Raw genomic sequence first — 26,007 nt, forward strand, 5'->3', positions numbered from 1 at the left:
GAAGGAAGGAAGGAAGGAAGGAAGGAAGGAAGGAAGGAAGGAAGGAAGGAAGGAAGGAAGGAAAGAAAAGTAAGGAGTAACACTGCACAGGAGCAGCATTAACTCTCCACTTGTTTGTCTTTCCTTCTGTCTTGGTGTCTCAACTCTCCTTTCTCCTTTCTTGTCCTCAGGCATACAAATGCTCTCAGTTCAGCCAGACACCAAGCCGAAAGGTTGTGCTGGCTGCAACCGCAAAATCAAGGACCGGTATCTCCTAAAGGCGCTGGACAAATACTGGCATGAGGACTGCCTGAAGTGTGCCTGCTGTGACTGTCGCTTGGGAGAGGTGGGCTCCACTCTGTACACGAAAGCCAACCTCATCCTCTGCCGCAGAGACTACCTGAGGTAGGAATCATTGCACACCAGTGATGGCTGCGTGTCTTTTGCAGTACTTTGTTAAGTGTCCTCTTGGTTGGTTCGTTTGATTTCCGTACCCACCGACTGATGTTCTTGAAAGACGTTACTCTGCCAGCCTTCAAAATGTTGGCCTAAGCCAAACAAATGTCTGCTTAAGGGACAGCCAGCAAAAACATCTAAAGGGTTTCTAGTTGTCTTGTCCAAGTGTTCTGATTGAAGACTCGGTCATTCATTACACTGAACATTGCACCTCATGCCAAGGGTGTACCTAGATGAAAACAGCATCGGGCTTGTTTCCTTCATGCAAGCATAAGCGACAAAACTGATTGAGGCTGACAGAGAAATGTGTCTGTTTCTTAGCTAGACATTTTAGCTCTGAACTATTAATAAGTTCAACTTTCTAGTTGGAACAGGCAGTCTGGTTATGCAGCTAGCTTTCCTATCTCATGTATGTTAAAGGAAGTCACATTTAAAGTCTTCACTTGTACGTGTTACTGTGAGGTTTTGGAACCATATGCACAGGTGGGATTGTGTCTGGCCACCTAGTGATACCTAAGTGATTGTGTCAACACTGAGCAACTGCAGATTCTCTTGTGATTTTTAAGGAGAATGAAAAGTAAAGACATCAAAGTTGATGGGCACCAGTTGCCACCCACCAAAGTACGAACATCAGAACAATTTCAAGACAAGGTGGATATCCAGAATTATGACAGCTTGAAGTTAGCTCAATGTTCTCCCCTGCTTTTAGTCAACACACAGATGCTACTGAAGAAAAATTTTTTTTCAGGGTACTTTGTGACTTGACTTAGCTGCAAATTACTTATCTTAATACAGTAGGGATCTATCAAATTAGAGAAATGATATATGGCATCATTTGGGTTTTCATATTTGATACAATTAATCATTTTTTTCTAGCCTGACATTAAGCTATTTATTTTGAATCGTTTTCCTTATGACACAAAATTTATCAATTGGTGGTAACTCCCTACCCAACCATCTTGGTCATTCTGGGAGGTGGTTCTTAGGCATTTGATCCCTCTTTTCTTAATCTGTAATTCAGCTATTTAAAGTCAGATTTTTATCCTAATACATATATATCTTTTAATTAATGGTAGTTGGATGAGGGCGAATCCAGTGTGGCTTTCCACATTCTGCTCTCCCCTGGTAGCACTGCTCTGGCTTGTGCTTACCGCCTCCTGGCTAATTATAGGCACTTGTGACCACTTCCCAGTGGTCCCAGAGCTCAGAAGCACACAAGGTGCCAACAATGGGAAGGGACTCCCAGGAGCCAGGATTTCCCTCATTACGGTGGCAAAACTCATCAGAGTTAACCTACAACACAAATTCTTTTAGAACTCTCAAGTCTTTGAACTTTTCTTCTTTGAAATAAAAAAATGTCTCCTGTGCTCATTGTGAATGAGGGCCTCATTTCCAGATAAAGCGTTTGTGTTTGCTTTTCATGATCTGACGTGTTGCTTTCTAGGTTCGCTTTGTCTGCACTAACCAATACCCACAGCTTTTTGACTCCTTTTGACTTACGTTATGCACAATTTTGGTATATCAAGTGGATTTAGATCTGCAGCCGCAAATGAGGAGTTTATATAGTTTGGGATAGAGTAGGCATTTTAATAAGTAAAAAAGATAAACATTATGGAAACCGCCAAGAATGTTGCTTGAACGGTTTGGAGTTTGCCTATATTGTGAGTAAAATAGTTTTGCATTTTCAGAGTGTCGACAACAGAAAAAGTAACCTTAGATTTGTTTTTGTTTTATTCTTCCTTGTGATAGCAAATAGGATATGATCTTAACCCAGGGTCTGTCGATCTCAAGTAAATGTTTCATCCAAGGGAATTTATCAAAATAGTTTCCATATCCTGAAGTCTCCACCATTCTCTAAAAAATAAACCAAAATTCATGTTGCTTTTTGTGATAAAACTTTTAATTTCTGCTAAGCTTTAGTTTTAATGTCAGTTAACTTATTATAAATACATCTTACTCTTTCAAATATGGTCCTGATCACCAATATATTCATTTCTCAAAGACCAATTTCCTCTTAAATTGGTCATTACCACATTAATGGCCAGTTGTTATGTTAACAGCCCAAGGATTGTTAACATTTCAGACTAAGTTGTTAACAGCAAGCTTATTTAAGCTGAGGGTTTTCTGTGTACACTATGACTTCGGCAATTTCATCAACACCTGAAAAGCACTGAAGTGAAGTGGAAAACTGGCACGTGAATTCGCTGTTGTTAGGAGTTATAAAATATGCCACAGATGTGCTATGTTTTATGTGAAAACCATAGGTCTTGGTGACATCGTACAGATGTGTCTCTACAAACTTAAAATAATCTGATCCTGTATTTTAAATCATCACATGTCAAATATATTCATACATAGCAGGGTTTGATCAGATACAGCCTTTTACAAATGCTTATTAGATGCCTACTGTCTAGAAGGTAGAATTTGAAACAACAGCCAAAATTAAAAATAAGGAAAGAACATCATTAAGTAATGATGCTTGGATTCTAGCCATTGTGTTCAAACTTGTTTGTGGAAATATGCATAAAGCAGTCAATGGATAATTAAAGTTTCAGAATTAAGACTCTGGGGCTATTAAAATGGTTTATTTTATTATGGGAATAGATATAATGTTATTAGTAAACAAATACTTTTCTGTGTCTATTTTGCTGAACCTCAAAAATCATTTTGTTCCTTTCCCTCTTTGTTAAGTATATATTTTTATATTTTTCTCAGTCAATATTTAACTACTTAAATTCTGTTTCAGAATAGTTTCATTTGTGGACTGTATGTATTATATGATTTTGTTGCAGTACCAAACAAGCCACAAATAAAATTCAGATTTGGATTATCCCTCTGAGTCACTAGGTACCTAAGGAAAAAAAAATGCTAAAAAAAACATTGTCTATGATAATAAATTGTTGCTTATTGCCTTTATCCTACAGTACATAATTGTTCATAGCTGTAGAAGAAGGAAATATCTTGTCAATTGTATTTAACAGCCTAATTAACTTGTCCCCCAAAAAAGAAAATCCAACAAACAAACAAAAAGAAACAGTTTATTCATGGCTTTGAGTTTGAGAAGGCTTGGCTCTTATTCTGTGTGACTGGGGTCGTTACCTAATGAAACTATGCAAGTCCTTTGAATAGTGAGGTATTAAATGATATAAAAATATATGAATTTAGATAGAAGGATAGTTTCTGAAGACATTCATTATTATGATACATATGTCTTTCTTCCAGACAATTTTTTTTTAAACCTTTGTGATGCAGTCAGTCCCGTTTAAGGAAAATCGAAAGACCAACAATTGGTGCACGTTGGACTGCAGAGTGTGACTGCTCACTTCCTGAAACTGGCCTGTCGTTCTGACTTGTCCTTTGATCTGTCATTTTTCTGTGAACAAAGATGCACATATTTAAGGAGACAAAAATCCACCCATTTGTAGAATTCTTCCTCCTCTGGAACTTATTCCATGAAAGAGAGAGAGAGAGAGAGAGAGAGAGTGTGTGTGTGTGTGTGTGTGTGTGTGTGAAAGAAAGAGAGAAAGAAAGAAAGAGAAAGAAAGAGAAAGAAAGAAAGAAAGAAAGAAAGAAAGAAAGAAAGAAAGAAAGAAAGAAAGAAAGAAAGAAAGAAATATTGACTTTGAAAAACTCCCCTTTCAGAACAAGGATGTGCAGTCTGTATGAGATCAGGTAGTTATGTGTCAGAACCCAAAAACGTATTCATTAAAAATGAGGCCACCACATTAATACATTCTTTAGAAGATTTTAAAGGTAATTTTATGACAAAATAGGGGGGAAACCGCATCTTTAGACTTCAAATTGGGGGTTAAAATTGATAGCCTATAAGAATAGTCAATGTTTGGGTAAGAAGAGCAACATTAAGTAGTCATGCCTAAGAGACTCTGGTTGGTACTACCGCCCCCTACTTCATCTTGAAAAATGTGAATAGACATGTATAACCGGAGTTTTAGAATTAAGATTTTGTGTAAACATTAACTACTCAGAAGTGACAGAAACATCCCAACCCTTTACTTTTTGACCTAGAGGCAAAAAAGAATATTACCACTCCATCTTTTGCACAGTGTTTGCTTGAATGTGTGTGTAAGCTTGCAGATTCATATGGTGTATTTAGCATTAGGCCGACACAGCTCATATCTCTCGTAGCTCTTTGAATGGTATCTTGCCAGAGAGCTTGCTCAAAGCTGTTTGCTCCTAGTGTATGCTATGAAAGCTGCTTGTAGGTGTTTCTATATGAGAAGCTGTAAAATGTCTTACATAAAATTTAATGCAATTTGCTATTTTTATATGTGAGCACGATTTGTTTAAAATGAGACTACTGGGAAAGAGTGTTGTTTTACATTCCACAAAAGTTGCCAATTAACTAAAATGATTGAAGCTTGCTCTGCTGGCTGCAACTTTCATATGCTTTAATATAATAATCTAACTCTTAAGGAGAAAATTAAAATAAAATGCTGCACAGATCATCAATCTAGCTATAACCTTATTTCACACTGATCAAATTTGATACTTCTGAGTTTTATATAAGTTTAAATTTATATTGATGTATAATTATAGCCTTAATATAAATAGGAATATGTTATTAATTCTGTCAAATCTGGGCAAGACAAGGCAGAGTCTGTATTAATGTGAAATAAAGTATCCATCCTTTTCCCCTCACTTCCATCTTTTGAACATGAAACAAATGGAAACATTTGCCCTGGAAAGCAGTACATTATTTTTTTAAAAAATAACTTTTTATCATCTAGATTTAAAAGAAATGTTAAGTTTCTAGCTATAGATTGAGATACCTTATACATAAACTTTTCCTACAAGCTTCATTTGAGGCTTTTAGGCATTTTACTACAGTCCTCATTTTTATAATATATGAATTTAGTATAATAAAATATTCTGATGCATGAACATACTTGATGCCATGGTCTGTTGAAAAATACAAACTATTTTGCATTATTTACAGCTTTGCAAAGAGTTGTACTTTTTCCATTTTGCTTTTATCATAGCAAAGTGTTATTGAATTCTAGTTTAGACTATATAATACGCATAGAGCAACATAATGAAGGGACAATAATTTCATTTGCTACAACACTTTAGAGAAACGTTCCTTGTCTGGGAAAATAATTGGTGTCTCATAGCACACTTCCTGAGGGACAAGTGCACAGAAGCTACGCCAATCAAAAAATTTTAGTCTAAATGTAGAATCTTTCGTTTTGTATATTTGTCTATAGCCTCTTTCTGTTTTTAATTCCACTATTCCTTATTTCTGATGAATGAATATTTATATAATTCATATAATTAACTCTATTTGTTTTGGGGACTTTTGTTTTGGCTTGTTTTATATACTTTAGCTATTTTCATGGAAAATACCGACTCTCAGAATATAAAAAAATACTCCACATTATCTATTTGTGTTTCTTTCATCATTTTATAATGGATGGAATACTTCAATGAGGGTAGTTTTTAAATAGAAGTTGGATGAGTTTATCTGACTTTGTAAAAAAAATTTTTTTTTAAAATTTGTTTCTACAAGTATATTTAGGATTAAAGGCATCTAGAAGAACTACATTTGAGAATTACTAAAAATGCTTATTTTGCACTTTATAAATATGTAGAATTCTGGGAAAGAATATCTATTTTTGGTTGCTCTTTGAAAATACCAAAGTAAGCCAGCACTTCATTTATAAACTCACCATTAGCTTCCATTAAGTGACTAATAATACATCTTAATGCTGTGTTTGGACTGCACAAACATAATTTATTAAGGAATCTCATTTTGAAAATATGCTGAAAGTAGTAATTTTGTAAATGGTTTTAATGAATATTTACATTATAAAAATGTATTATGTGGTTCAGTTTTCTGCCTCACATAAAAATTATAGATCCTAAAAATAAGAATTTTAGCCCCCTAAATGATCGTGGTGTTTTCCTTCATTGCTCTGTAACCTTTCCAAGTCCACTTTTGGTATTTTGTTTGAAAACATTTCCCCAGCTTCAGTATAGAGAGCAGTTTCATCTCAGCCCCAACCCCACCTAGTCAGCCGGAGCATGTCGCGTTTATTATAAACATCTGATGAGATCTTAAAAAGAGGGGAAGTGGAAATAAAAGCAGCAATATCTTATTCTCTTGGTCGGGTTTTCTTTTCTTTTTTCTTTTTTCTTTTCTTTTCTTTTCTTTTCTTTTCGGGAAGCAGGTACATGTGTTATCAGTGTTTCTGTCAGAAGTCACTTATTCCTCTTCTTGACTCTTCAGTTTCATGGTGTGTTGAGATTTGAAACCAGCTAAGTGCCAGCACATTTTGCCAGCTGGTTTCCTCCTGTTGTAAGCCGTAGCATACCTCTGTTGTTGCATGGTAGTCTCTGCCAGTCTAAGGTGAAAGACAAACTTCATAATACTCGGTTTGTTTCCATTTGATGTTTACCTTGTGATTCTGTTTTCACCGACCTATCTGGAGTTTGAGCCTGTCTTCTCTAGGTAGAGTTGTAGGATGGAGACACAATTTATCTGAAAACTATGTATGTCCTCAGCCAAGGTATTTATGCAAAATTCATTTTGAAGGAAGCTTACACTGTGAAACATGTGACATCTATGTGGATTTTTTGCTAGATTAAGCAACTTATTTTTACTTAGTTTTCCTCTCTTGTCATTGATGCCCGTGGATAATTTTGCTTTGAAGGGGTTGGGATTTGAATATAGTCTTTTCATTATGTTCATTATGTTGATACATATGATGCTCACAGACTCCCTACGTTAATAATATGTACACATACATGGACCAGTTTTGGTTTCTATTCTATGTTCACCAAAATATGAGTTCTCAGCAAGATGGTCATAGTTCTGAATTCCTCTATTCTGTTAGCTGTTTATGATGTAAAATCTGTCTAGCTGTAGGCTTTACAAGTTTTCAAATAAAAGCACGAAGGAGATAAATAACCATCCTGGACTAGTAGGATCTTTGATTTGAAGTTGGAAAATTAACATTAAGCTTTGTATTAAGTTAAACTCTAATCAGCATGTGTTGTTATGATTCAATTTAATATTAAAAACTCTCCAACTGGGCTACTGGGAAAATAAAGGACTCTTAGGAATCGAAGGATTATTTGCAGAGGAGCACACTAAAGCCATATTTAAGTGAAATTGTTATTACTGGGGCAATGCAGTGCTGCCCACATTGAGCCCTTCCTATTAATAAAACAGAAGATCAGTTTTAGCAAACATAAATATCAAACAGGAGGAGGACGAGCAAGGGGCATGGGACTCTATAAAGTGTGCTAATGTTAACATTTAATATTAATCTAAATACCACAAGAAAAAAGCCAAGGCCCCCTCCTCCCCCTTGTTAGTGATACAGGCTCTCCAAAGGCAACACAAAAGGAAGAGCTAACTCCAGATAGGCTAGGGAGCTCAGCCTTAGAACTCTGAGACAAAGCTGTGGTTTCTAATAACCATTTGAGATGAGTACGGTTTGAGTAGAAGCACGTAGTCACTTGTTTTTCAAATTGGTTTTTTGATTTGTTTTATTTTTTAAAGTTGTGGGGTTTTTTGTTTTGTTTTTAACATGTGGCAAGGTAGCACGTTCCTATAATTCCAGCACTTGGTAGTTTGGAGCAGGAGAACCAATAGTTGGAGGACATTTCGTACTACAAGAAACCCTGTGTCAACATAAAATAAAATAAATAAAATAAAATACTTGAAATTTCTCATCCTTTGATAAAATGCTCACATATCATGAAAAAACAAGACTGTACCATTTTTGAATACTATGATCCCAAGTAAAATATTTATTTTACATCTATAAATTGCTCAATAAAAGTACATTTTCACTAATGATGTCACATGAAGACCAAGTTAGAGGAGTGAACTGTTTGCTGTCCCTTTACCCGGATGGGTGGGAACAGAGAGAAAACTGGAAAGAGCTTGTACCTGTAACGTGAAGTATGAGTATGAATAGTGATGGGCAGATGTGCTCCAACTATAAAAGTAGCAAGTGCAATTATATATTGAGCCCAATTTTAAGACCTAGAAGAATTGCATATGCATTTATTTATACTTTCAGAAATACAAACTAATAATTTAAGTATCGATATTTAATTATACATAATATATAGAAATAACAGAGCCAAAATATCTGGGCACAGGGGTCTTTTCTGAGACTGATATTCCAACCAAGGACCATGCATGGAGATAACCTAGAACCCCTGCTCAGATGTAGCCCATGGCAGCTTAGTGTCCAAGTGGGTTCCCTAGTAAGGGAAACAGGGACTGTCTCTGACATGCACTCAGTGGCAGGCTCTTTGACACTCCCCTCCAAGGGGGAACAGCCTTACCAGGCCACAGAGGAGGGCATTGTAGCCAGTCCTGATGAAACCTGATAAGCTAGGGTCAGATGAAAGGGGAGGAAGTCCGCCTCTATCAGTGGACTTGGAGAGGGGAATGGGAGGATGGGATTGGAAGGGAATGAGGGAGGGGGCTACAGCTGGAATACAAAGTAAATAAACTGTAATTAATATAAAAAATAAAAAATTAATTAAACAATATATAATATTACCACTGATTTTATGACACATCAACACTAAAATATAGATATTGATATTTTACTATGTGAATAATCAGCTATTCAATCTGAGAAATTTGTGAAAAGCGTAACATTTAATTTTTTTCTATAACTGACAAATATAGGTACCATTCTTGCTAAATAACTAAGTAAAAATATATAATTTTATTTATTCCATTTATGACCTTCAAAACCAATGCAAAAAATGAGATGTGTATGACTGGGTGAAATTAGAAAAATTTGAGAGGAAAGTTAAGCTATAGCTGAGTAGTAGACTATGGACATAGTAAACACGGGGCCGAGAGTTTAGTCCCTAGGATAAAAAAATATAGAAAAGAAATATATATATATATAGAAAATATAGCAAAGACAAACTTCAGAAGAAAGGTTTTAGGATAAATATACCCTTTTTAAAAATAGTTTTTGAGGTTAGAAATCTCTAGAAAAGCTGAGCTGCAGAGCTGTGTTTTTAGATTTAGAGGAAGATAGGGATAAAACTGTGTTTGAAGTGTTGCATCTCTTTGCACAGATATTGGCAGGCTATTAATGCCAGGTACAACTGACATCTTGCAAAACATTTAGCATTCTTGTCCTCATTCTCTCATCCAATAAATATAATTGTTCTAGGGTAACAAGGATGTATTGCTGAATAAAACACAAAAATAGCTGCTGCCCTCATAGAAATTTTATTCTAATTAGTCAGAGCAGAGAAGCAGCAGAACAGGAAGAGGTTATAGAGGCATCAGTACCTACGGGGGAAATGAGGCAATGCAGGAGGCATATAAAATGTGTATGTATATGGGTGTGTGCATACATGCATGTGTGGGGAGATGGAGGAGAAGACAGAAGAGATGGAGAAATGGAGAACTGACCTCCTGAGGTTATGCATATAACTGGCCTCCATGAGGCAGTGCCCTCAGTTATAGTCCAGAAGGAGATGTCAGAGCTGACAAGGGGCATGTATCTGAAACACATGATGAGCACAGGAGAGAGTCGGGATGAAGACCTTAGGATAGGAATGCACCTGATTATTTTGAGGAACATCAGAGGGGCCACTGTGTGTGTACCAAGATGAGGCCGAGAGGTAAAGGCAGTCAGCACGAGGACCTCTGCTGTCCCTGTCATGGGTTCAGAGGGAATTCACATTCTGAGTGTTCCACAGTGAGCTGTATGAACTGAGCCACACTCAATAATACCCTTTGGGATTACAGAGCTTGTGTACCGAGTTACATGGGAAATCTTGTCACTCTTGCTTATTTTTTGCGTGTCTTTTTATTCGGACATCCCAACCAGTTTCATAGTTACACAGTAGCTATGAAATATGCTTCCCAAACCACGAGTTCGTGGTAATATAACCACCTGTTAGTAATCCGTAGGTTATTGTATAATTGTGTTTGATTTCAAGTCAACACTTGTTCACGTACGTTGATGTGGTTGGAAAACAATTGGAACTCCACTGTCTTTCCCTGCGAGTCTAAGGAGATGCCTGCTGCAGTGAGGCAAACCCCAGTGTTCCCTCAGAAAGACAGCCCCTGGCCAGCAGATGAGCTCTCCGGCAGATCACAGCGGGGCTGAGATCTTTCAGGCAATAAAATGTACACAGGTGGAAGTTTTTCAAATGTTGTCACTTTTCAACTTTTGAAGTCGGGTATGCCGAGTTTGATGTGGTTTTCTCTCTGTTTCAAAAAGATAAGATCAGCCTGAGATGTCAGTTAGTGGTGATGCACTAAGCATGTATGTGCTCTCTCCTTCCCCCACCCCCCAGAGAGAGAGAGAGAGAGAAGGAGAGAGAGAGAGAGAGAGAGAGCAAAAGTGAAAAGTTAGGGCCAGGCTTCTGGAATTAAACTGATTTTAAAGAAAAGAAAACATTTAACCTGACATATCTGCTCTAATTGGCATGCAGAGCATTAAGCCATCTTCTAGGAAAGGTGTGCTGTTACTGGACACATTCTGATACATCATGATACATCACATTCCTAATCCTATGAGAGGAACATTAGGCTAAACCCAATGCTCGCCCTGAACCTAACCCTGGTTCATCCGTGGTAGGTTAATACCAGGAAGGGATAAGGGGAACGGGGCCTATCTCTGACATGGACTCAGTGGCTGGCTCTTTGATCACCTCCCCCTAATGGAGGAGCAGCCTTACCAGGCCACAGAGGAAGACAATGCAGCCAGTCCTGATGGAACCTGATAGGCTAGGGTCAGATGGAAGGGGAGGAGGACCTTTCTTATCAGTGGACTACAGGAGGAGCATAGTGGGAGAAGAAGGAGGGGGGGCAACAGCTGGGATACAAAGTGAATAAACTGTAATAAATAATAAATAAACAAAAATGAGAAAAAACCTAAAATATTATTTGTTCCTTATATAAATTAAAAAAAATTATTATTGTGTATGGCCATTTTTCACATGTGTGTCTGATGATGTGTTGAACCGGAAAGAGTGTTTTGGATCTCCTTGAAACTGAAGTCACAGGTGGTTGTGAGCTGCCCTGTGGGTGCTGGGAGTAGAACTCAGGTTCTCTGGAAGAACAGCCAATGCTCTCAGACACAGAGCCATCTCTCCAGTTCTCTAGTATTTTTGAGTATGTGGATAAACTGTGATTACTTTCTGGAAATGAAAGAAGTAAATTAAACAGAGTGCAAGTCAAAGTGTTTGTACCCACGTGTAAATCCAGACGGTCTTGGGGTCTGTCACCACAAACACTTGCTGAGAACCTGAGCTAAGGTGCCCTGGATCTCACTGGATAGGACTTGGAAGAGCGGCACTGATAGTTCACATCCACACACAGAAATATGGTTCACAAGGCTAGTGTTGGCCAAAGGCTGAGTAAGAACTGACCATTACTATCATAGAGTCCCGGGTACGCTTTCTGTGCGGCTTCCAGTTTCCCCAGTCGTGCCTTATCACCACCATCTTGTGCAGGCTGAGTCGACATTCCTAATCACTCACAACTACTTTCTTCTGAAGTAGATGGGGTCTGGTTTTTTTAAGCAGCGGTTGCTTTATCTTGACCCCACCACTTGTTGATTGCTTACATAAACTTGTCAGGGATCGTTATTAAACAAAGACCGGTTTTGAAGAGATTGGCTGTTCTGTTCGTTTGACCGAATGTGTTGAATGTTCTGCGTTTTTGATCAGCAGCGGGTATCTGCAGAGACCTGCAACAGTTAACTCTAAAGAGATTTTAAATTAATTCTTGTTCAAAAGTTTATTTTAGAAATTTATCTACTGGTAATAATCACAGTGTTTGGTATCCACCTCTCAGGTGTGGTGTGGGGTTTTATCTTATTTTTTTTTTTAAATTTCTGTTTGCTTTATTTGTCGTCTGTTCTTTTATTGAGCCAGGGTCTCATTCTCGTGGTTGCTCCCAAAGCTGCATTATAAGTGAGGCTGAACTCGACCTCCTGACCCTCTTGCGTCTACCTTCCTAGTGCTGGGTAGCAGGCTTGTGCCATCATGCCCAGTTAACAGAATACTATAGAGCAAGTCCAAGGCTCTGTGGTGTCAGGAAAAAAGCCCTGCTAATTTAACTCTACTAACACACATCCTCGTTGATTTCTTTTTTGAGATAGGGTCCCACTCTGGACCCCAGCCTATCTTACCACCCGCTGTAGAGTAAAGTTGAAGCACATGGCTTCCAACTCACAGCTCCCCTTGTGCCTCAGCCTCTCCAGTTGCTGAGCTCTGGGATGGCAGGTGTGAGCCAGCCCACTAGGCTTAATAGCTCATAATTTTATCCACTTTGCTACACTTCACTCATCGTTCTCATACCGGAGAGGTTCCCATCACCACCAGCATGAGGCAGAATAGTCAGATACTCCTGTTATGACCAATTCATGTGGTGTTTACCTTCTGTGAGTACCAATTTATTTAAAAAAATTAAGTCACACAAGTTCTTGCCAATTCCCCAAACAGCTTGTCTACTGAGCAAGGTTAGATCTACTCTCCAGGTTTCAGAGGTCTGTTGGTGAACAGCCTAGATTTGAAATTTGCCCCATCCCAACATATCCTAGCCTGTGCATTCTTTTGTGAGTTGTTCGAACCCTGGGGCCCCTGAGTGCTTATTGGCTGGTAGCGGTGACCTGCTCTTCCAGGGATCTGCCGGGGATGGCCCTGGGAAGGAGCTAAACACACCAACCGACAGTTCGCTGGCAGCTTCTGTTGCTACGAAGGAAGAATTTCACTGAGTTATGAATATAAGGTAGTGGGAAAATTAAACATAAAAAGAACATTAAAGAAACAGATTAAGATGAGGTTTAAGAGTGACTAATAATCACAAATATGAAAAGCTGCTGCTGTAATAAGATCTTTTGCCAGCCTTTCATTTACAAAGAAGATGGATGAAGAAATAGCTAAATATCATGTGCACGTGAGGCCACATTAAAAAAAAGTCCTAACAGTGAAGATTCTTATTAGGACCAATTGGACTCTTTAGGGGAATTAGCGAAAATTGGATTTCTTCTGTAGCTGAAGTGACAGCTTGCTTGGATATCTTACTTGCCCTCACTCGTCTGTGAAAGTCCATGACCTTGTAAAGCAGATTTATAAATTTTAGGTTGTTTTAGGTTTCCTTAATAGTGTTGATTTTTCTTTTATTTTTTTGAGTGACAAAGATGTAAGCTTATCAGTATCTTTGTATTGAGTCTTTCATGTTTCACAATGTTCTCTAAACATTTTGACGGTTCTTTAAAACAATTAAGTTCATACCTTCAAATTATCTATATTTATTAAACTTGGGAGGGTAGAGGGATGGCTGGCTCAGTAGTTAAGAATGCTTGCTGTTCTTTCAGAGGACCAGAGTTCAGTTCCTAGCATCCACACTGTATGGCTCACAACTGGCTATAACTCTTAACTCACAAGGATCAGTTACCCTCTTTTCTTCTGGCCTCCATGGGTACTGCATTTAGGGACACCTGTCTGTATACAGATATGTACATATGATTAAAACAATCAAAATAAAATCTTAAAAAAGTGATGGTTTTTTGAATCAGGGTTTCTCTGTGTAGCCTTGGCTGACCTGAACTTACTTTGTAGTTCAGGCTGTAGTACAGGCTGGCCTTGACCTCCCAGTGATCCACCTGCCTCTGCCTCCCGAGTGTGGGATTAAAGCCATGAGCCACCAAACCCAGCTTCCACTGCATAATTTTAAATTATTATAATGATATTGAAATATTTAAAAAAATCAAAACTTGAAATGCTAATATTTTTAAAGGATCCCTGGGAATTTTCTACTCCCAATTTGAAGACAACTCTACATTAGTGGCTTTTAATGTTTGATTGAAAGTTGCTTGGTCAGGCCCCTGTGGGAGAGGATGTGCTCAGGCCTGCTGTGACTTGAGGTGGCAGGATGGACTGATAACCCTTGAGGGCCTCCCCTTCTCTGAGGAGAGAGGAGATTGGGGGAAAGGCCATGAGGGTGGGACTAGGAGGAGAGGAGGGAGAGGGCTAGGATCAGCCTATAAAGAGCATGCATAAATAAATAAATAAATAAATAAATAAATAAATAAATAGATAGATAGATAAATAAATAAATGGATAAAGAAAATATGAGGAGCTGTTGTTACAACTAGTACATCTTCTCTATACAGGAACATTCAAAACTCACTAACTATATCAACCACAGTATTCAGTATCTTGTTGGAAATTTTTACTTTCTCGGAACAATGTCTACTGTTAAAATGGTAAGAATATACTTGAAAGATTGTAGAATAAAAAAAAATTAACAACAAAAAAAGAAACTTGCTTGGTAATGACATTTTGTGACAGGGGCAAGCCAATATGAGTACTTGGAAAAGGAGTCATAGAGGAAAGCATGGTGGCTGCTCGAAAGTGGGAGGCTCCCTGAGTATGAGCCGGCAGGTCTCGGTGTGGTCATTTAATATTAAATCAAGCCTCTCTTTTATGATTGCTGTGGTGATTCCGTTGCTGTGCCGTAGCCACTGGCAATGTTAATAGGAGGCAGGCTTCCTCTCTTTCCTCTGCAAGTCCCCCTTCAGGACACAGCGAGATTTGAGACAGATAAATGCTAAAAGAACTCTGTGTACCAAAGCAATGTTTACTGCATGTAATACATATCATTGTTTGTCTCCTGTAGTGAAAAATACTTGTGTCGTGCTGTTAAAATGCACTCCTGACAGACCAGTGCTTGCTATTATAGGGTCCATTGCTTAAAAAAAATGAAACACTGACAGAAATACAATTTAAGAAAATTTAACACCAAGGGTAGCCAACCATGTAGGCTACTATTAAGGGGCCAAAACCCAAGGCCAGGGGTTTATTTTTTAAAAGAGCCACAGTTTATTTGCTAGTAGTAGGCAAAGTTGAAAGAAAAAAAAAATCGAACTTGAGTTCCTCGCTCTCAGTCTGTAGAAAATTAATGAAAGCAACAGTTCAATAAGATTTTATTGCAGAAATGTTTAAGTGAAACATTTTCAGAATGCTTGGGAATTTTTAAACAGTTACTTACCACTTAGAAAGCTGTAACACTGTCTTGCGTAACAAATTGTTAGCATTGGATCCTGGGCACACCCCACGATTTTCTTAAAGTGGGTAGTCAGAGCTGGTTAAGCAGAGTCACTCTGCTCATTGCGTTTGTGTGTGTGCAGGTTATAAATACCTTTGAGATTGACAGCCTGGCTGTACTCACAGTTACTACAATTTAAAATGGAAGGCGCTGTCCACATAGCCTCGTGGGACTAGGGCAGTTGAATACACTGGATGGAAAGCAAGACTTTGGAGAAGAGAGTCAGCCAAGACCGGAGGCAAGGAGCTATGTTGGCTCTTTGGAGGGGGACAGAGCGCTCACGTGAATAAGCTGCCTCTGCCGCTGCACATGCTGTTATGAGAGGAGAGCACAAATTTGGATGCGATGCATTATCTAATTTTACCATTTTACGAACAAATTTGTCTCCCAGTAATATTTGAAACCAACTGTGTATGGATTATGTGTACTTTGTAAAAACGGTTATGAAAGCGTTACATTGTCAGAGCCACAAGGGGCTAAGCTCAGGCATCAGAGAAGCAGAAGGGAGCAGTATCCGCTACTGTGTGTGTGTGTGTGTGTGTGTGTGTGTGTGTGTGTGTTTGGGGGGTGTCAAGAGATGTGTGTCATGAGCTCTCTCCCCTGTTGGCAGAGTCTTACTGACACACCCATTAATAAAGTTTGTGGGGTGATTGTGCCTGCTAAAAAGAGACATCCAGAGATGTGCAATATCTTTGCAGGTATTCCTTCAATCCAGTGGGCCTGACTCAGATAATACCACACAAGAAGTTTTTATCAGTGCTGTAGAAAGTTATATGTTCACAGTGTGTGTGTGTGTGCATGTCTGTGGGGGGGGAAAAGGGTGGGTGTGTATCCACACATAAACATGGAGAGGCTAGAGGATGTGGCTGACTGTCTTCTTCTTGCTTACTTTATTTTTCAAGGCAAGATCTCTCTCTCTCTCTATGTACGAGCCCAAAGCTCAATATTTGGATATGGCAGGTAGTCAGCCAGCCCCAGAAATGCTCCACTCTCTGCCTCCCAGTGCTGGAATTTCAGACTGTGACACGCCTACATTTTTCATGTGGACATTCAGGTCCTCCTGTTCACTTTACCCCCCCCCCCCCCGCCCCAGCCATCTTCTCAGTCCTGGGTACTGCGTATTTTAAATTTATCTAACTATAGTGCCAAGGGTTTTCCGCTCAGCTGTGTGTTGGAGTGGGAGGAGTAGCCCTGGCTAAGGAGAGCTTGCTGTGGCCCACCCTCCTTCCTGTCCTCAGACCGAGGGTCTCCATCTGCACTCGTGATTTAGCTGTGACTCTTCAGTCCACAGGCAGACTTTGTCACATGACAGCATCTGGTACTGTGTTCTTGGCAGAGATTACAGCGTCAATCACTGCTTTTCCATTCTTGATTTCACAAAAGGCAGCTGAAAGAAACAACATTTATGGCAGGTCATCTGAAAACCTGAATATTAAACTATTCCTTCCTACAGTATTAAATATCCTGAGTTTAGAGTGTTCTACAGAGCTATGCTTTTGACATAAACCTTTCTTGTTTTGGTCTTCCAGGACTGTTACAGAGAATTATATATCAGGGTTTTACCACTAGCCTATACTACAGAATATTCCAAAAAATCCTGTAATTGCTAAGTGTTGCGGTCATGGAAGTTTAAAAATTATTTATATTTTAGTGCGTAAGTGTTTGTATGTGTGTAGGTGATTGTTGTGGGTGTTCACTCGGGTGTCTGGAGGCCAGAGAGCTGCCCCAAGTGTCTCCTTCACTCTTCCTAACCTGGTGCTGACCATCTCAGCTATTCTGGTATCCTCCCAGTACTGAGGTGGCAGATGCATGCTCCAGTGCTGGTGCCAGGCCCACGTGCTTGTTTAGCAAGCACTAAATCAACCCAGCGATCGCCCCAGCCCCTCCTGTGCACATTGTTTACCATATCACACAACATCCAGTGAAATCAGTGGTGACAATTCTCCCAGATCAGAGAATCAAATAAGTTCCGGGGCCTGTCCATAATTAAATGGCACTTTGTGTTAGGCGTTATGAATTCCTTTCTTTTTTTCTTTGTCTTCCAGGAAGCTCAGGTCAAATTACTTTCCAACACCAATTTATAAATGATAGTTTTTTTTTAATGTTCTTCAGAGTTTTCTTTTCCCTTAACCCATATGTATGTATGTTTGTATGTATGTATGTATGTATGTATATTCTGAATTATGATATATAGAGGTATTTATTTTATTTCTAAGATCATTCAAGTGAACTCATTTAAATACAAGAGTAAGTGAACTGCAATGAAAAGAAGCAGTGCTTAGAACACAGGTGTGGCACGTGGTGGAAATGCAGATGGCTGAGGGAGATGAATTTAAAGGCAGGTCGTCCAGGGCTCTCATACCTCCCCAGAAGGACAGCTACGATTCAAGTCTATCAGGCTGTGCTTCTGTTGTCCCAGTGTTTGCTCATATCTGGATGAACTGTGTTTCTTTATTTAAACCTATGAAGGAAGTCTCTTAAAATTAAGATGATAAAGATGATGGTACCTGGATAACCTGCAGGTAACCTCTTGGCTAGAATCCTAATTCTAGTATCAATATTTTCTATACTTAAAAAAAAAAACTGTACAATGGGCTAGTGTTTGAGGATGCTTGTAGCATCCCGAATGTCGGAAAAGGGATCACCACCACTCACCAACATGTCCCATTGCTACTTCCACTTTACCATGTCCTCAGAGTTTATTGAAGCAGGCAGCTCTGACTCTGCTTGTGAGGTCCGGGCAACTCCTTGCAAAGCAAAAGGGTTCCTTGCCTCTCCCCAAGGTTGTGGTAGGTAGTACACTTTCCTTGGAATTAAGGGAAATATGTTCCAACCAAATGTCAGGCATGTGAAGTCATGCTTATCTCAGCAGGCCTCTCCATCCCCAAATCACCAGTCACTACATGTTCCTGATTGCTTTTATTATTTACAGAGTATTCTGACTGCATGTGTGCCCACAGGCAAGAAGTAGTTGCTGGGTCTTGAACTCAGGACCTTTGGAAGAATAGCCAGTGTCCTTAATCTATCAGTCATTTCTCCAACTTGCTGATTGCTTTTCTGTTGCTGTGACAGAAAGCAACATGAGGAAGAAGGGTTGTATTTTAGCTTTTTGCTCACCATTCATCAAGAGGGGGAGACAGGGCAAGAACCCAGGCAGGAGCTTGGAGGCAGGAAACACATCAGAGATCATGAAGGAGTCCTGCTTATAGTTTGCTCTCTATGGCTCACTCCACCTACTTGTTTATATAATCTAGTGCCAACTGCCCATGGCTGACTCTGCCCATCATAGGCTAGGCCCTCATACGTCAATCACTAATTAAGAATATGAAGGAGACAGGAACCCCACAAGAAGACCAACAGAGACAACTAACCCAGACCCATGGGGGCTTACAGAGGCTGAGACATCAACAAAGGAACATGAATGGTCTGGATGTAGGACCCTTTGCACATATGTGGCCAATGAGCAGCTTGGTCTTCATGTGGGTCACCTGGTGTGTAGAGATTAGGGTGGGGGGCTGTTTCTGACAAAGACTTTATTGCCTGCTTTTGGATCACTTTCCCCTGGCAGGGCTGACTTGCCTGGCCTCAGGGATAAGGTTGTGCTCAGTCCTGCTGTGCTAGGAAGGGTTGGTATGGGGAGAGGGGACTCCCATTTTCTGGGGCAAGGGAGAAGAGAAGGGTAAAGAACAGGCTGGGGGAACTGAGAGGAGAGGAGGGAGGGAGAACTCTTAGGATGTAAAATAAATAAACCTAAATAAAATAAAAATTAAAAGAAAAAAAATGCTTCACAGAATTGCCTACAGGCCACTCCAATAGAACTATTTTTCTTCCTTTTTTTCTTTTTTCCTTTCCTTTCCTTTCCTTTCCTTTCCTTTCCTTTCCTTTCCTTTCCTTTCCTTTCCTTTCTTTCTTTCTTTCTTTCTTTCTTTCTTTCTTTCTTTCTTTCTTTCTTTCTTTCTTTCTTTCTTTCTCCCTTCCTTCCTTCCTTCCTTTCTTTCTTTCTTTCCTTCTATTTTTTGTTTGTTTTGTTCTGTTTTTGTTTTTATGAGACAGGGTTTTTCTGCACAACAGTCCCAGGATATGCTTTGTAGACTAGGTTGGCCTCAAAGTTAGTAATCTACCTCACTCTGCCTCCCAGAGTACTGGGATTAAGGACGTATACCACCACACCTGGCTGTGAACTATTTTTTCAGATTAGGTTCTAAGACAATCCTAGTTTATGTCAAGTTTATGGAAATTTAACCTGCAAAAATTATGTACAAAACTTTAGATTAAGTCACATTGTGACTCCAGTACTTGGCACTTGGCACTTGGAAAGCTCAGGTGGATGATCTTGAGTTGAAGCAGGCTTGTGCTACTTTGCAATACCTGCCTTTAAGTAGAGGGGGAAAAAGTAAAGAATCTGATGAAGGAGAGGAGAGGGGGGAGGAAAAAGAAAGGGAGAGAGAAAGAGGAGGAGGAGAGAGGATATCATCAGCTCCCTGCCACCCAAAGTGAACTCTAGACATGTTTTGTTTTTATTTCCTTCCTCTACCTGTATGTTGGTCTACTGCTACCTACACACTTTCCCAGTAAATGTCTCTCGAGCTTTAATGTCCTTGTCAGGGAACTTCTCACATCTACAATCTTACTTGGTAAGATACTTTCTGAAACAAAATATTGCTTTAATTGAGGTTCAACCATTCCTTCGATTGTCATTTGCCTCTAACTTAAGAGTCAGTTTTCCTTTCCGCTGTCAGCAGAGGCAAGGGACCATGCCTCCTTCATACTCCATATTCCACGAAGCCAAGAGAACCCAGATAAAGACATCTTCACTCACTAGTACCAAAAAAAAAAAAAAAAAAAAAAAAAGTTTCCTGCAACAGAGCTCATCTACTCTCATATGCGTCAGTTTTCAGTTTCTCACTGTTGGATTTTCCTTCCTGTCATAATTCTGGAAGATTTTAATCAATAGAGCCCACACAACTAAAACCAAGCCCAAGTTCATTGAATCTGTCGGGTATCCTAAATATCAGGTCTTCATCTCTGGATCATGTACAGTGGCTTGTCCTTGCACAAAATATTTCATCGCAGAAATCTATACTCTAATTAGCATCCAGTTGTACTTGTCTTATAGCTGATCCTTGACTTCAATACGCAACTGCCCTGCTATATATTTTCTTTTCCCAGTTTAGTCAACTATTTCAGGCTCCTGGCCTTACTTTCCCAATGGAAGTTTACCTGTCATGCTGGTCTCAGCCTTCCAACCTTGTTTCTTCTATCTTGTCCATCCAGGGATAGCAGCCCCTTTGCCTGCTTTTAATCTATGTCTAAGCACTGAAAACCAACCCCCAAAATATATACACTGGCTCTCACTAATTTTTTTGTCAGAATTTATATGCGTCTTTCTCTTGCCACCATTCACATTTCATCTCTTTTTCATACGTCTACAAGTACTTTCATCACATGCATCCGGATGATAAACAATATAAATTCCGTTTAAACCCAAGTTTAGGTCCTCGGTTTCATTTCCTCCTGCATTGTGGGTCTTTACTTTAGAAGCTATCTCTTTTTTTTTCTTCTTCACCTCTTTATATCTTTTTCCCCTAAAAATGCAGCCCATCGATGTGTAAATGTTTCCATTCTAAAAATTCAGTTTTTCATTCTTTCAAGTATGTGCTGATATTATCAAATTCCTCTATTGTCTGGGATTCTTGTTTTTGAAGATTCATTTATTTTGCTATTTTATGAGTATGAATGTGTGTCTCCATGTACATTTGTACACCACATGCTTGCTCGATGCCCACAGAAGTCAGGACCCCCAGAACTGCAGTATCAGATAGGTGTTAACTACCAAGGGGGTGCTGGGAATCAAACCTGAGTCTCTTGACCATTGAGCTAACTCTGCAGTCCCAGTATTCTTTTCTTCTTTTTTTTTCTATTAATTTTTTAAAATTTATTACAATTTATTCACTTTGTATCCCAGCTGTAACCCCCCCTTCATCCCCTTCCAATCCTTTCCTCCTTTCCTCTTTTCCTCTCATGTCCCTCCCCCAGTCCACTGATAGGGGAGGTTCTCCTCCTCTTCCCTCTGACCTTAGCCTATCAGGTCTCATCAGGACTGGCTGTATCATTTTCCTCTGTGGCCTGGTAAGGCTATTCCCCCCTTAGAAGGAGATGATCAAAGAGACAGCCACTGTTCCCCTTTCTAGGGAACCCACTTGGATACTGAGCTGCCATGGGCTACACCTGTGCATGGGTTCTAGGTTATCTCCATGCATGGTCCTTGGTTGGAGTATCAGTCTCAGAAAAGACCCCTGTGCCCAGATTTTTTTGGTTTTGTTGCTCTCCTTGTGGAGCTCCAGTCCTCTCCATGTCTTTCTATCTCCCCCTCCATGATTCTTTTCTTAAAATGAATATTCCACTCCTGGCATCTGCACATCCTCAGCCTCATTTTTTTCCCACCCCTGTATGGCTTGTGTACCAACCCCATCCATGCTACTGATACTGAAATCACTGCTATCTAATTGCTGAAACCAAAGGGCATTTTATTATAAATCACCTCAGTCTTTCTTCTAATCTTCCAATAGTGTAGAGTTCTCCCTTGTAAAAGCTTTCTAGTCTTTTAGATTTCACAATGCTACCCAATTTTGATGGATTTCAGGTGGCTTATGCCCATAAACACTTAGAGAGAATGATGGCATGGTGCAAACTCTGATCTTATTGAAATGTCACTGTTTCTCCTGTTGCTGTTTTAACTTAGCCACACAATCACTAGGATTATAGGCACACACGACTATTTTCAGCTCTTTCTCATATTTTAATGGCTTTTAAACCTCTACTTCCACCCAATGGTTTCTTCTACTGTTAAGCATTGAACATTCCACACCTATCTAAACTATCACGTAATAATGGATAACTGATCCTTGCACATATTCCTTCAATAACTAACATGATTTTTATGATTCAGCTTTGAAACATTCAGAGCTCACGCTCAGACAACATGATCACAGAGCAATGGGTTTCTACCACAGACACAACTATGTTTCACAGACTAGAAGAGAACATAGCAAACTAATCTGCAGTGTGCACTGAGCATAGTAAAAAAAAAAAAAAAAAAAGTATATTTCTTTTACTAATAGATTTAAAACCAGCAAAACAATGTTAACAATTATCAATTATAGATGGTAAATGTTGTATTTTTCATCACCAAATTTAATAAGTCTGTTTTTATTTCAAAAGAAATACATATGCAATATGAAAAATTTAAAGTTTTAGATGGACAAAAATGCAAAACAAATAACCTACAAGAGCCTGCTGATGTTTAATTTCCTAGCAACCCGAATCTTTTCAGATTTGTTTTTCTACACCTCCAACATAGGTGATTTTTTTGGTACTGTTTTTTTTTTAATTATATGTAACATGGTAATGAATTATCACTTAATCTATTTCCTCATCTGTATTTTGTTTTCCTCATTTGCCCCTCCCACAAAGTCCTCCAAATCTAGTATCCCAAATCAGGAGCTTAAGATTGCACTCAATATTACATTGTTCTATTTATGTCTTCTAATCTTGATCATTTCATATTTTGATGGCATATTTCTTATTAAGGAGAAAATACGACTTGACATATAGAATAGTTTACCTTCTATGAGATGGGGTCATCCTTTTGGGATCAGTGATCTTGCTCTCTTACCCTTAATAATTATATGAAAGTATAACTTGCACAAAAAAAATCAGTGACATTCAAGTGTGATTTCTTTTCTATAATGCATAATCAATGATATATTCCTCACATTTCATGTGTTAGAAAACATGTAATGCATGCTATGCCACTGATACCTGGTCATGGAGAGAACAGACTTATCCTTTTTTGCACAGGTAACATTTTGTCACTGTGACCAGACATTCTACTGGGCTTTGTCTCTTGTAGAACAATGCCTGGCTCTCTATGGATCCTTTTTTAAAGGTTTATTTGTGTAGTGTGTGTGTGTGTGTGTGTGTGTGTGTGTGTGTGTGTGTGTGTGCGCGCGCGCATGCTCGTGCACATGCGTGCAGATGGGGTGACTGTGTACTGTGTAGATACAAGTGCCTGCGGAGGCCAGAAGAGGGCATCAGCTCTCCGGCTCTGCACTTCTAGTCAGTTATGAGCCTCTCCATGTGTGTTGCAGGAACTGAATCAAGGTCCTCCTCCAAAGCAGTGTTTTCAATCGCTCGTTCCTCTTTCCAGCCCCAGGCCACTCATTTTGGGAGGTTGAAATAAATGAGAATTATTATCAAAGAAAATTACCCTACCATTCTGTCATACCTGTGTTGACTAGCTTATATTTTTTGGCAAAGTATGCCTTTTCACTCAGCAACTGAACTTTCTCAGTTGTACTGAAATATAGTTCCTGCTGGTAAAGCAAGAAAATAATTTGCTGACTCCATACTGAGTGCCTTGTAAGGTATGTGGAATAGAGAGAGGAGGAGGAGGCAGCCTCAGCCTCTTCCCACTGAGCTCCCTGTAAGCCAGAAAATTCCAGGGAGGCATTTCTTTACTTAGAGTCTGATCACCTGGGTATTGCTTAATGGCTGAGGTTAGTTGAAAATCATACAAAGAAAGTGAGTTTCTTTTGATGCTTTTAAAAATGCAAATCCTTAAGCCATGTGCTGACAATAAGAAGCAAGATGGTCGCTTTCCCATATGTGTGTGTCAACATTTCAAGCTAATGGTGTGCTCTCTCTGAATTGTGGACCAGGCATTAGACCACAGTGTCAGGACAGTGATTCCCATCAGACACATTAGATTTTAACTCTGTTTGGAGACATCATCAAACAGCCTTCTATAAAGCGCATCTTTTTCTTTTTTTCAGGAAATAGTTTTCTGAATAAATAGAGAACACTGGACTCTATTTATTAACACTGTTCCTTTTTTCTTAAATTTCTTAGAAAACTAATAGAGCATTTCATTATGTTTGCCCCAAATAATGCATGTCCAAGGAAAGATATGTAACTGATTGCTAGAAAACATCTTGTTCTCTTTTTGTAACATAGCTATGGAAGTGTATGACCTGTTATAGATGAACTGAGGCTCCAGAGAGTATTTGGGTTGGAAAAGGTCACTAATATACTTAACAATATAGTTGGAAGGAAAAATTGTTCTTTTTTATTTCTTTTTGTCTCTTTTTAATACAGGTGTTATTTATTTATTTATTTGCTCATTACTTGTTTTCACCTCTTTTTGTTATGTGTATGGATGTTTTGCCTACATGGATGTATGTGAACCATGTGCATGGAGTGCTCATAGAGACCAAAAGAGGGCATCAGATCCTTCTGCGAGTCGGGCTACAGGGGTTATAAGCTGCTCTGTGGGTTCAGGAACAAATGCTGGTCGTCTGGATGAGCAACAAGTGCTCTTAGCAGCCCAGTGTTCTTTCTGTCCTCTCTTCTATCTAGTGAGACTTTGTGTGTCTAACAACAAATCTTCTCCCCTTGAACATATCCTTTCAAGTGGACTCACACGGGTCTTTCTGTAATATTTTAAAGTATTGAAAGCTTGATGTCAGACCTAAGTATGGACCAGACTGACAAGAGTCTACACCATAGAAAACACAACTACCCCTCCCTTCCAAACTACATCTTTTTCCTAGTTCATTTTTCTCTTCCATGTCTTCCTTAAGGACAAAGAAAAAGGCAGTTGTTTTTAACTTATATTCCAAAGTGAAGTAATTTTTTAAAGTCTCTGATATGATTCATTTCTACAACATTTAGAAATAAAATAAAATGAAATAGTGAGGATGCCTCAATTGAACTTTCAGCATTAGGCGGTTATTCCAATTCTTTCAACCTTTAATTAAAGTATAGGGACTAAAATGGAAACATGGTTTCTGTTGCCTGGAAAACATCTGGGAGAAAATGCACTTGGCATGACTGATAAGTAGAACATGCATATTAGATAGGGAAGCGTTTTGAACTTTACAATGCAAACTTTACACTGAAGTAAAATGAACTAGACAATTTAGGTGTTGAGATGTCAGAATATACAGTGATTGTTTAAATCCCAATTTCACAAACATAAAGGACAAGTTTTGCTTTTAGTATGAGTATATCATGTACAACATTTGGACATCATTATTATGGCACCCCCAATGGTTTGTTTAGAAGAAAAATGAAGTCAGTGGTGGGCTTACAATGCTCCAGGAAGCCACTGTGGGCTGCCTGATTAGTATTATGTGAGTACTATTTGGCCAGTGCGAGGTACCGAATAGGCGAGTAAAACTAGGAAATCCACAGTAATGAAAAATCCTTTTCTAGATGCCATGAGAAGAAAACTTATCATTTTTCTGCCTGTCCATCACTACAGCACTAGACTGAAGATACCTTGCAGACAGGGAAATGCTGTATCAGTGCTCTTATACCATATATAGTGTCTCTATACCAGGCTGAACATCAAGGAACTTTATACTGATGGCACAAAGAGGAAGCCGATTCACTTAAAATGTTTAGGAGCATCCAAATAAATGCAACAAAACAAT

The 26,007-nt window shown here is 39.0% G+C and overlaps 1 protein-coding gene across 7 annotated transcripts in view; it reads left to right on the top strand.

The window, feature by feature from the left end:
• Positions 1 to 26,007, top strand: part of Lmo3 (LIM domain only 3) — a 63,250-nt gene that overhangs the window by 9,015 nt on the left and 28,228 nt on the right. For all 7 annotated transcript variants that reach the window (XM_055611645.1, XM_055611620.1, XM_055611636.1 and 4 more), the window contains one exon: positions 171 to 384. In XM_055611645.1, the coding sequence (XP_055467620.1) occupies positions 179 to 384 (206 nt within the window). In that variant the 5' untranslated portion in view covers positions 171 to 178. The remainder of the gene's footprint in view (positions 1 to 170; positions 385 to 26,007) is intronic.

The sequence above is a fragment of the Psammomys obesus genome, unplaced genomic scaffold (assembly GCF_907164565.1).
Source record: "Psammomys obesus unplaced genomic scaffold, mPsaObe1.curated_primary_1811, whole genome shotgun sequence".
NCBI classification, from domain to species: Eukaryota; Metazoa; Chordata; class Mammalia; order Rodentia; family Muridae; genus Psammomys; species Psammomys obesus.